The sequence below is a fragment of the Vigna radiata genome, chromosome 6 (genome assembly GCF_000741045.1).
Source record: "Vigna radiata var. radiata cultivar VC1973A chromosome 6, Vradiata_ver6, whole genome shotgun sequence".
Classification (NCBI taxonomy): Eukaryota; Viridiplantae; Streptophyta; class Magnoliopsida; order Fabales; family Fabaceae; genus Vigna; species Vigna radiata.
The window spans coordinates 22,052,493-22,064,950 of NC_028356.1; the positions used below are offsets into that span (position 1 = coordinate 22,052,493).

General features: G+C 31.2%; 1 protein-coding gene across 1 annotated transcript; it reads left to right on the top strand.

Annotated features, from left to right (window-relative positions):
* Positions 1-4,405: 4,405 nt before the first annotated feature.
* Positions 4,406-8,901, top strand: LOC106764036 (basic leucine zipper 9). The gene is made up of 5 exons (XM_014648236.2): positions 4,406-4,736; positions 7,164-7,444; positions 7,522-7,597; positions 7,796-7,921; positions 8,432-8,901. The coding sequence occupies exons 1-5, from the start codon at positions 4,569-4,571 to the stop codon at positions 8,708-8,710; spliced, it is 930 nt and encodes a 309-aa protein (XP_014503722.1). The 5' UTR covers positions 4,406-4,568; the 3' UTR covers positions 8,711-8,901.
* Positions 8,902-12,458: the final 3,557 nt, after the last annotated feature.

Consider the following 12,458-nt stretch of genomic DNA (forward strand, 5'->3'; position numbering starts at 1 on the left):
AAAATATCTACCGAAACATTTTGCCGCCCACCATGAGACCGAGAAAATTGAAGACACCCAAAGATGATCACGAGAAATATGGAAGAACAACCGAGCGACATTCCCATGAAAGCCCCAAGGAACCAAAACGAGCTTTCGGTCTCGACATTACTACTTCGAATCAACACCAAGAACTTACAACAAGACGAAAGCTACATCACATAGATCATCATCGCTACGTGAAGTTTCGTCAACAAGATAATTATTTTTGAATATGTATATGTCATCTGAAAATAAAATAATCAAAATCTTCCCGTAAATTATTTTGGAGAATATTATAATCACTTTTTTCATCATATATCATTATAAAAGGAATATATTGATATATAAAAACATAAATCACGAAACTTTAACTTTATTCTTTGGCTCAAGGCATATATCTTAAAAAAACAAAAATTCAAAACCGAAAACCAAAATAATCTTTTTTGTCCTACTCAGCTTTGAATAAATTCTTAGCACTTTCATCTTCTACTGATAATCCAATTATGACAATTTTACAAGAATATCATTCAAGATTTATTCAAGGTTTATTCTTTATGAAGCGACAGGTGAAAAACTTTTGAATAGCAAATGTTGGCAATCCATAAATCATGGCTTCAATTACTGTCAACTCAAAGACTTTATAAAATGCATGACGAATAAAAACACCCTTTGTGTTACAATCATTCTCTTCTAAACCAGAAGATCTTCTTTTTTAGTTAAGAAAGGATTTCAGGGTTTCTCGTTCAGCATTCAAGATGGCAACAATAATTTTAATTTGCAGGGTATCCAGGCCAACTTCATCGTTTCTATTGTCGGCAAACATGGAAAATCTTCATTGAAGAACGTAATCTCAGCATCATCATCAATCGAGAGATAAATCCCTCTCGTCAACCAAAAGGTTGAAGACAAAGACCGAGAGGTATATCCCTCTCGTTGAAGAAGACCGAGCGGTAAATCCCTCTCGGCCAAGAGATAAATCCCTGTTGTCGAAGAAAAAACCGATAGGTAAATCCCTCTCGTCAACCAGAAAGTTGAAGACAAAGACCGAGCCGTAAATCCCTCTCGGCCGAAAGGTAAATCCCTCTCGTTGAAGGAAAAATCGAGAGGTAAATCCCTCTCGTCAACTAGAAAGTTGAACACAAAGACTGAGCGGTAACTCCCTCTTGGCCGAGAGGTAAATCCCTCCCATTGAAGAAAAAAACGAGAGGTAAATCCCTCTCGTCAACCAGAAAGTTGAAGACAAAGACCGAGCGGTAAATCCCTCTCGGCCGAGAGATAAATCCCTCTTGTTGAACAAAAAACCGAGAGGTAAATCCCTCTCGTCAACCAGAAAGTTGAAGACAAAGACCGAGTGGTGAATCGCTCTCGGTCGAGAAGTAAATCCCTCTCGTTGAAGAAAAAACCGAGAGGTAAATCCCTCTCGTCAACCAGAAAGTTGAAGACAAAAACCGAGCAGTGGAGAACGCTCCTTGTGAACTCTCATTCTCGTCCGACATATTTAAACCCGTTCGCACCTGCAAACAGCTACTCGGGGCTTGGGGGGCTTAATGTACTATACCCCGGCGACCGACCGACTAAGAAGAATCTGGGTCCAAAACAGGAAACCGACTGGTGGTCAGACAAACACTAATCAGGAAAGGTAAAAATCATTAATGACCAATTAATATGTTTAATGGTCATATTAAATGCGAATATACACTATTTATGAGTGACTAACAGGTCATATTGGATGAGAATATAGTATCAATGGACAATTAACAGGTATTATTGAATTTGATTGTCTGGTTTAATGATTAATCAATGTGTTTGTGCTTGGCTATCGTAAAGCCTTATAAATATATTATTTATGTTCAGGTAAAAGGACCTTGATCTATCTTAATAAAATATACAATTGTGAGCTGAGACTCATTAAATAGCTCCTAACTTGAACGTCGAAGTACCTTTTACAGGTACCTCCCCTCTCTGTCAAGAAAGACAGGTGATTCAGGCACTCCAGACGATTAAAGGCACGAAAGACACGTCTGAAAAGTTAGCATCTCGGTCCCACAAAATATCCACTGAAACATTTTCAGTGAAGAAATTTAAATTTTAATATCAATACTTAGAAGATTAAGACTTGTATCACTTTACATTTTTTGTCTAAACAAACGTAATTTAATTATTATATATTATTTATCTCTATTCGTGAATACTCAAAAAAGCTACATGAAAACATCTCTATTAAAAGAATCTCATAACTCGTTCTTTCTCTTATTCCTTATTTTTTTCTTATGATTTCAGTATATATACAACAGTTTTCGTAAGTTTATCTCTATTTAGACACATCATTTTCAGGGAATATCAGAAACCATAATTCCAATAATTATGAACTATTTATTTAGATATATAAATTAAAGTATTTAATTTCTCAGTCATGAAACTTTTTCTTTGCACAAATCTTGATATCATATATTTACATAGTACATGATATTGTAAATAATAAAAATACAACAACAAGAACACATGATTCACAGTAAACTCGAATCTTTAGTCTTTCCACTTTCTCAAAGGCTCAACAAGTAATCACACGTGACAGATCGGACCATTTAGCGCATTTCATGGTACTCAGTTTTGACATCATGTGCCGTCCAATTTTATTGTTTTACTGCTTTAACTTTTAAAAAACTAATGCTGGAATCAAATTCCTTTTCTTTCTGCTATTTACTGTTTTCTGAATTAAAAAAATAATCACATAAACAGAGTTTAAAGTTGTTTTTGGTATGTCTTTCACTGTTTGTGTTTCCAGCTTAATTAAAAAAAATCATGTGAAGATTGTTTGTATATATTGTCATTAAATTAATAACATACCGTGTATGTAAGTTTCTTTTTACTTAAGATTTTTTTTATCAGTTAATAGTACAAAAACCTTTTGCTTGTTTGAAGACTTTATTGAAATTACTTTTAAATTATACAGAATAGGCTGTAAATATTAAAATTATTCCCATTAACAAGTACATATATAATAAAAAGTAATGTGGTAGAAAAATAAATAATAGGCACATTGACAAAAGTTTTTGAATTCAATATCAAATCATCATGATAAGATTATTGACTTTAATATAATTTCAAATATATATTATCAATAATGATTTCAAAGATTATTGACTTTAATTATAATTTTAATAAATATATATATATATATATATATATATATATATATATATATATATATGGGGTTTGTTAATACGCGTACGCCTGTTTTTCAGTTGGTACGTTTTAACAATGTGTACCGGATTATAGTAGACAAAAATACCCTCATTTATCATGGATTCTAAGTTTTAAGGTTAAGGATGTTTAAATAATTTTCATTCTCAAAACTAAAAAGAAAAGAAACCTCCCAAACCATTACTCACCTCCCTCATTCCTCTCAACCCTTTCTCTTTCATCTCTCTCACTCTAACATTTTCTCTGTCATCCCTATTGCCCCAATTGAAAAAAAAAATTAGAAACACTTGCCTAACCCTTGTCCTTTTCCCTTTACACAAAGTATTTCTTTTTCCTTTCTCTATTGGTATGGGATACATGATGTAAGATTACAACCTAGAATTGAAAGAATTGTACTCATAGGGAGNTCTTCTCTACCTATTTCTTTAATTTTCTTATGTCCCTTTTTTATCACTGAATCTACTTCTACATGCGTTTAGAATAAACTTTAACCAATGTGCAAGATAAAAAACAGTAAAAACATTTTTTACCTTTGAGATTTGGAAAAAATAACATAAAATGACAAAGTTTATATTCATTTTACACACATTAATAAATATAAAATGATTATAAAAGAGTAAAATTTTTCAATTTTTAAAAAATATCTCTTATTCAAATTACCACCACCATCTTCAATTAGGTTGACATGAGAGAAAAAATGTTGGAGTGATGATAGAGAAAATGTTGAGATGAGAGAGAAAATATCTGTGATGACAAAAGGTTTCTGATTTTTTTTTCAATTGGGGCAACAGTAGGAATGACAGAGAAAATGTTGGAGTGAGAGAGATGACGGAGAAAATAAATGTTGGAGTGAGAAAGATGAAAGAGAAAGGGTTGAGAGGAATGAGAGAGGTGAGTAAGGGTTTGGGGGTTTCTTTTTTTTTTTTTGTAGTTTTGAGAATGAAAATTATTTAAATATCCTTGACCTTAAAACTTAGAATCCATGATAAATGAGGATATTTTTGTCTACTATAATCCGGTACACATTGTTAAAACGTACCAACTGAAAAACAGGCGTACGCGTGTTAATAACCCCCATATATATATATATATAATACAAAAAACTATATTTACGTAAAAAAAATTAAATCAATTTTTCAATCACAAATTATAGTGCGTAATAATTTATTTAATTTGTGTTAAAATAAATCATATTATAATATTTTAGTGAGAATACATAGGATTAACTTTGTTTTGGAGTTGCCACATGCTTGGAAATTTCTATATATAGGCATCAAACAGCTTCTCTTGTCCCCTTTTCTCTCTCTCTCTACTCTTTCGTTTCCTTTTCATTTTCCGGCGAAATGGAGGCCAAGTTGGGCGGCGGCGCCGGCGTTATGGCGGCTACCTTCGACGAATTCAAATGGATCTCCTTTATGTTCGATCACGACATAAACGACGACATCAAACCCTGCAAGCTCGACCCCTTCACCGGAGCTTCTGGTCACCTCAACGACGCTTTCGAAAATCTGGTTAGCTCTCTCTTATCACTCTTTTCAAACGAAACACTCACAAACTCACTCTTCTCTCACTTTCTATTCTATTCTAACCTTTTCTATGATCGTTAGTTTTTTCGCTAAGCACTTCTTTCCACTGTGTAGTTTATCAGAGCAAAGACTAACACAGCTTCTATATGTAATGAAAACAAAACATATTTTTCTTTCTTTTGCTGTGGATATTTTTTCGTTCGTATAAATAGAGAGAAAGGGTACTTTGATATGCATATATTTTTTATATTTATTTGATTTTTTTTTATTTTTTTAAAAAATATATAAAAATTCATTTTTTTATGATTATCTTTTATGAGTATTTTACGTGTTAAATGAATCTAAATATTCATCATCCTACACCCTTATTCATAAATAAAAATAGAACAACAATTATAGGATAAAACCTAGAACTATATTTATAGGTGATAAGAAATTAACGAATAGTTATATTATTCATACGAAATATCAACTTCAAAGCGTAATCGAAAAACTTATATAAACTATTTTTAGTAGAATAAATTATTTATCTCCAGTTAAATTAATAATTTGGTAATTAATTATGAAGCTTTTACGCATCACAAAAAAACAAAAACATATACAATTTGCATCTAATAACTTTGTTTTGTTCAAATAAATGGAAAACACAATCTTTGATTTTTGTGGGAAGAGAGATGGTATGGAAGGATGAAATGTATTAGTTTTTGTACAGAAAACATATGAAGGAAAAAAGATTATTTATAGGCACAGTTGAAGTAAAAGCAATTACAAAAGATGAAAGCCACGTCAGAATGAATTGCTTTGTGAAGAAGAAGACAAGCTGCTTTATTATCAGTAGCTTTTCTTCATAATCAGAACTCGTGGGAAGGCATACTTCAGTTCAGGGTTTGGTTGGGTCTTACATGTCTCTTTCTTTTTCTATTTTTAACCCTTTATGACAAAATTGAAACCAATAACTATCTACTTTTAGAAGTGCTATATCTTTATTTGTTTCCATCTTCACAATTTTAGTTATATTTTTTTTTTAAATTTTACATATTAAAAATGACACATAATTTATGAGGAGGTCACTGTTGGGATTTAAAAGTTATTAAAATTAATTTTGGCATAAATGAAAAAAAGATGGATTATATATTGTTTTTCTATGTATTCTATTTTTAAGAAGGCAAAGACAAACACATAGAGATAAAAGTAGTAAAATTAGTGTTTTTTTTTTTTCAGTATTGAATGAATTGGCACGGAAACGACGATGATTTAACTTCCATGAAATCAAATTCTGATGGTGATTAGAAGGAGTTCAAATTTAAAAGTTTGTATTAATATATTTAATGTTATTGATATATTATTATTGAAACGTTTATAATATTTTCTTTTACCCTCTTTAATTATTATTACCTAGAAAGTAATTAGAGGAATCATAATTAACAATAGTATATTCCATTAATGGTCATATTAACAATTCATTTCATTACTTAAACGCAAAAGATCTAAGGATGATTTCTCAAGTTTTGCAATGTCAATAAAAATAAATTCAGAATGAAAAAAAAAATATATTTTAAATGAATCTATGCAAGAATCATATATGAAAATTTCAATTATTCACTGGCTTATAAACAAGTCGTATTTATATACGTAGATGCGTGTTACTTATTATTAGCAACTCTTTTTAAATTGTTTTATTTTAAAAGTATTTTATTTTAAAAATATTTTTATTTAAAATTATTGCTAAACTAAGTTTTTTATATACTTATTATATTGTAACTCATAATTTTTATATTATTTTTATTCATATATTTAATATGAAACTTAGGTGAAAATCGAGTAATAAAGTAGGCAAAGATATATAACATGGTGGTGATTAAAAGGAAGCCGTCTTTAAAATTGTGACTTTGTTTTTCTTTTCTTTTTTTCCTAATTCATTAAATCTGGGTTACATACCATTTACATAAACTATATAAGTGTAAGACGGATTCTTTTTTACTTATTTTCCTCTCTTTTTTCTCCTAAACTACTATAAAAAAATAAAATAAAAAATAAATATATAAATTGCTAAGTAGCATCTCCGAGTCGAAACTCTTCACCTCATCAATTCCTCACCATCAGGTTCTTCGACATCGGCCTCTCCTCGCCGGCGACCAAGCTCTCATCCGCAGCGGAAAGTGCCAATACGCTCGTCACGACGGCGGGGATATGAAGGTCGCTGTTAACGGCGTGGAGTAGACTGGGTCATAATTTATGCTTTCGTTTCCAAAATATTATCATATGGAATAAATGTTTATTTTACAATTACAACTAATAAAATAACCATATCTTAAATAATTCCTGTAATTAAATCCCAAGAAGAGCGCACTGAAAATTTTGTTGTTCTACAAACGATGTGAATGGTCCGTTATTAGTTAGTTCCTTTTGCAGGATGCAGTAACTGGATTTTCAAGTTGTGGTGGAATAACAGATGGTAGGGTCTTCCACTCCCAAAACCTGGCTCCCGTCCAATCCGCCATCTCTGCAACTATTGATTCTCAGTCTTCCATTTGTGGTACCCCAGTTTCTGGTAACAAACCAAATGGAAGAGATAACGAAGTGAAAGGGGCGACCACAACAAGTGGTTCCTCACGTGACCCATCTGATGAAGATGATGAAGCAGGGCTTTGTGAACAAAGCACAAACGCTGTTGACACCAAACGTCTTAGAAGGTTATATATTTTTCTTTTATCAACATTATAAATCTTACGTCCACCAATTTTATCACATATTATTATCAATTGCACAGGAAGGATTCTAATAGAGAGTCTGCAAGGAGGTCAAGAAGAAGAAAACAAGCCCATTTGGCTGACCTGGAGTGGCAAGTAATTTATCAAACAACACTCTTCTCACTTTTTTATCATTTTTTTTTCCATCTCTTATTTAATAACTTTTATTTACGGGTTAATAATTTTTTATAAATTTATTGATAATAAAAACTCATGTTAAGGAAATGTATTAGAAAATATAGCTACCAGTACCTTAACCTAAAACGATGTAAACATTTTGTTTTCCTTTGCCAGGTTGAACGGCTGAGGCAGGAAAACTCACACCTATTCAAGCAGCTTAGGGATGCAAGCCAACAATTCCGTGATGCGGATACCAATAATCGAGTTCTAAAATCAGATGTCGAAGCTTTAAGAGCTAAGGTACAATAAATCTCACTTATTTTTAAAATATTATATTTCACTCCTTAAATTTTAAAATTTAGGATAGCAAATATTTTCACACTAGTTCCGTGATGCAAAAAATATTTTGCAATAAAATTTTTGGAATATGCATAAATAAAATACATTTTGGAACAAGCTTTTTGAAATGAGGTTTTCAACGTATATAATATGTTTTGGAATACAAGAAATCCATTCTGGAAACATTCATTTTTCCACATTTTTTCCTCCTCTTGGTTTCTCTCCTATCTGACTTTACAAGTTACACAGAATAGAAATTCAAACTATGATACATTAACAACTTTTTTAAATAATTATTCAATAATAGATTATATGTTACTATTTTATTAATAATATATTTAAAATGGATCAATCACAGATTATCATTGTTAAAAAATTGTCAAAAATAGTTGTTAAAAAGATATTTTGTTACAAATTCACAAAGGTGCATACATACATATATATGTTAACTCAAGTTGTTTGTTGATTTAGGTAAAGTTAGCTGAGGACATGGTGAGAAGAGGCACAATTCCACCATTGAACAACCAGATTCTTCCAAATCTGAGTGAATTGAGCAATATGAATAATCTGCGTGGCATGGCACATGTTTCACCAACCATCACTGTGCATGGGAATGATGGTGCTTCGTATGGTGCTGGAATCACACTCAGTGGACATAACTCACCTCTTGAGCTTGGAAACTTGGACATATCTTGCACTGATTTCAATACTGATAATGCTGTGAGCTCTATCACTACCATGTGGCCTTAATCAACAACACTTTCTATCCACCACATGTTTTAGTTCTGTCAGTTAGATTCACCTTAAGTTTCTCTTGCCTTATTTATTAGGTTAATTTCTAGGTTAAACTGTGGAATTACATTCTACAAAAGACTCTTTACATGTAAGAAACCATGTAGACTACTTAGCATGTGTGTTAAATTATTTCTTCATTTTGTTTCCTTTCGCTTCTTTTTACGTTTAGTTAACACAAACAAAGTGGCTTTTACAACTCATTCGTGAATTTTTCTGAAATAGGATTAGTTTAATATAATATCATTGTTGTTAATTATTGAATGGCTTAAAAGTAAAAGACCAAAAACAAAAACCTGAACAAATCTATCACATTTAAAAATAATAAACATGCAAAGATTTTAATGAACACTTGGTTACATTTTTTAACGTGCAAAGATGAAACTTATGTATTCCTAATTATCTTAACTATTGATTTTCACATAATTAAACATATTATTAATATACATTTATAAAAATTAGCATTCAAAGTTTGAAGAGTTTAAAACTAATTAGTTCTACCCTATTTCAGATTCGATCATATTAAAAATTTAAATGGAGAGACAAACAGAAGTAAACGTGAATAATATCAATATGATTTCAATTACAGAAACACTGAATGAAAATGTAATAAAAATTTAAAGTGAAATATGAAAAATTACAGAAAAGCTGTACGTTTTGTTGTAAATTATAACTACATAATCTAAGTAAATTAAAAAAATGGCAAGTGAAACTCAGCAACGGATACAAGCTAACATTTCATTATTTATAATCATTGTAGAATTTGAGGATTTTATACCTAATTTTTCATCCTTAGAAAAGTATAAGAATACTTTATTTATAAACCTTTGTAGACGATTACTCTTGCAACACTAATTACACAGCATCCACATTATGTTGACAACTTTCCATTCTGTATGCAAGAATCATGTTTCAGAATTGGTAATCTTTTAAGGTGATTAACCATGTTCTCTATAAGATATATCCAGATGTTAAATAATCAGTGCATGTCTTCACATATTGTATTTATAATTTTTTCCAACAAACACCACTAAGAAAAATTGATAAATAGTGACTAAAATTAATAACTGAGTATATAATGAATTAGTGACAAAGTTTATTCTTTTAAATTAATGATCAGTGACAAAAATTTAATATGTTACATTTTCATTAAGAAATAAATTAGTGACTGATGTTGTCGTAGATTTTTTGTGAACATTGAGCTAACAAAATGAAGTGCAAGGATACCTAGTATGAAAGCAATGCATCTTCGACAAGTTTTAGAAAATGCAAATATTTGCGGAAGAGGTTACTTATCTTTCACCTCTCTAATTTAGACAAGGTTGTTTTATGTACCTCTTTTATTGACCACCAATAAATTGTACATGCAATAGATAGGTTTTTTCTTATCACCTTTGTTGTTTTTGAACATTGAATATTTAATGTTATTTAATGTTTGCTCAAAATAACAAAGTGTTTTTTTTTTTTTTTATTTCTTACCATTAGGTAGCTTTTAACAATTAAGCTCTTTTCAAGATACCAAGTATTGATAAAGACTTTATCGTTTTGGATAAAGTATTGTTTAAGCTCATGGTATCGTTTAGCCAAGTAAACGCTTCTTTCATTTTTGTCTCTTCTTAGGCAAATAGCATTTAACTTGTTTTATGTTTTCTTTTATATTTTAATCTTCATTTTATTTTAATCTTAGGCAAATAGCATTTTATTTTAATCTTGTCTCTTCTTAGGCAAATAGCATTTTTGTCTCTTCTTAGGCAAATAGCATTTAACTATTTTATTTTCGAGAGCTAAGCTGAATACCTTTTTTAGGTACGATAAGCATCAAGCGTTTAACTCCAACTCTCTTATATGCTTTAGGCATAATAGCATTTAGCCTTGCGTCTAGGTGTTTTGACCTAGATGTTTTCCTATTTCCTAAGAACCTAAGTGTTTTCCTAAGCTTTTCTTTGTTGGGGATTCAGGTTCTAAGTCTTGTGTCTTCACCCAAAGTTGTTTTCTGATTATTTTTCCGTTTTAATGTTATTTTATTAAACTTCAAAACTTGAGAGCGTTTAGGCGCATAGACGATTTTGTCTTAACAATTAGCATGGACATTATCTTAGGTCTTCCAAGAACTGTCAGGGGTTTTGATTATATCTTTGTGGTTATGGATCGGTTTAGAAAAATGTCTCATTTTATACCATGCCACAAGATAGATGATGCAAGCAATATTGCAAAGTTTTTCTTTAGGGAAGTGATTAAACTTTATGGTTTGCCTCACACAACCATTTATAATAGGGATACAAAATTTCTTAGTTACTTTTGGAAGACCTTGTGGTCTAGATTAAGGACTATTTTATCTTTTTCTACTACTTGTCATCGACAAACCGGTGGACAAATAGGACTAGTTAATAGAACCCTATCTACTTCATTGAGGCTTGAAGGAAAATCCCAAATCTTGGGATGAATATCTTTCCTATATTGAGTTTGCATATAATAAGGTAGTTCATAGGACTTCTAAGATATCTTTTTTTTGAGGCTGTATAAGGTTTTAACCCTCTCACACCCATGAATTTATTACCTTTTCCTACTTCTTTTGATTTTATTCATAAAGAAGTGGTATCTAAATCACAATTTATAAAGGAACTTCATGAAAGGGTTAAGACTCAAATTCAACAACAAATTGAGAGACTTAGTTTGACTTCATTTAAGATAATATAAATTTCCTAAACAATGGAAGTCCAAACTTAATCATCGAAGAGATAGTGTTTATAAAGTCCTTAGGAAGTCAATGACAATGCTGACTAATTAGATTTTCCCAAGAAGTATGGAGTTAACACTACTTTTAACTTGTCTAACCTTTGACCTTTTACAGAAGAATCTGATTCTAAGGAGGACTCTCCATATTTGAGGACAAATCCTTCTCAAGGGGGGTGGAAGGGGGGATGATGACTTGGGTCCAACCAATGGACCCATATCAAGGAGCATGGCTAGGAATACTTAAGAAGATTGGTAGGAGAAGGCATCAAATGCAAGGATCCATCACTCAGGCTGATTGAAAGGACTAGATGTAGGCATTAAGGCCGAACCAATATAAAAATGTTGATGTTTGTCTTTCTATCCCTTATCTCTTTTATTTCATTATAATCTTTATTTTCTTGTGTTTCAAGAAAGTGCAAAAGATTTTCAAACGTTTTTAAAAGATATATAATTGTTGATAACAAGCAATTCACCCGCTCCCTCTTGGTTGAGAAATAAGGCCTATCCATTCCTACAATTGACACCAGAGTTGGTTTTTCGAAAATTACTCGAAAACTAATCGATTAGATTTTCTGTGTAATTGATTATTTTGATCCTAATGGCCTATGTTTCTCTGATCATGAGTAAGAGTGAATTTAATGATGATTTCTCGAATGCTACCTGCAAAGATATGTGTAGTTCTATCATTAACACTTCTTATGATTTCTTTAAGATAGGAACATCTTGGAAATTTATTCAAGAAGAAGAAAGAAGCACCAACACTCTGAAATCTGAAGGAAAAGAATCAAACCTGTTGGCAGAAAAGTTCACCAGATTTGTGATGAATATAAGGAAAATTGATATCAATCCCAGGGATGTTCGGAAGCTATGTAAGGATCAACATCTATAGCGAACAGACCTAAGCATAATGCTCAAATTGAGGGAGGAAGAAGAAACTAAACAAAAGAAACCTATTGCCTTCAAGATTTCC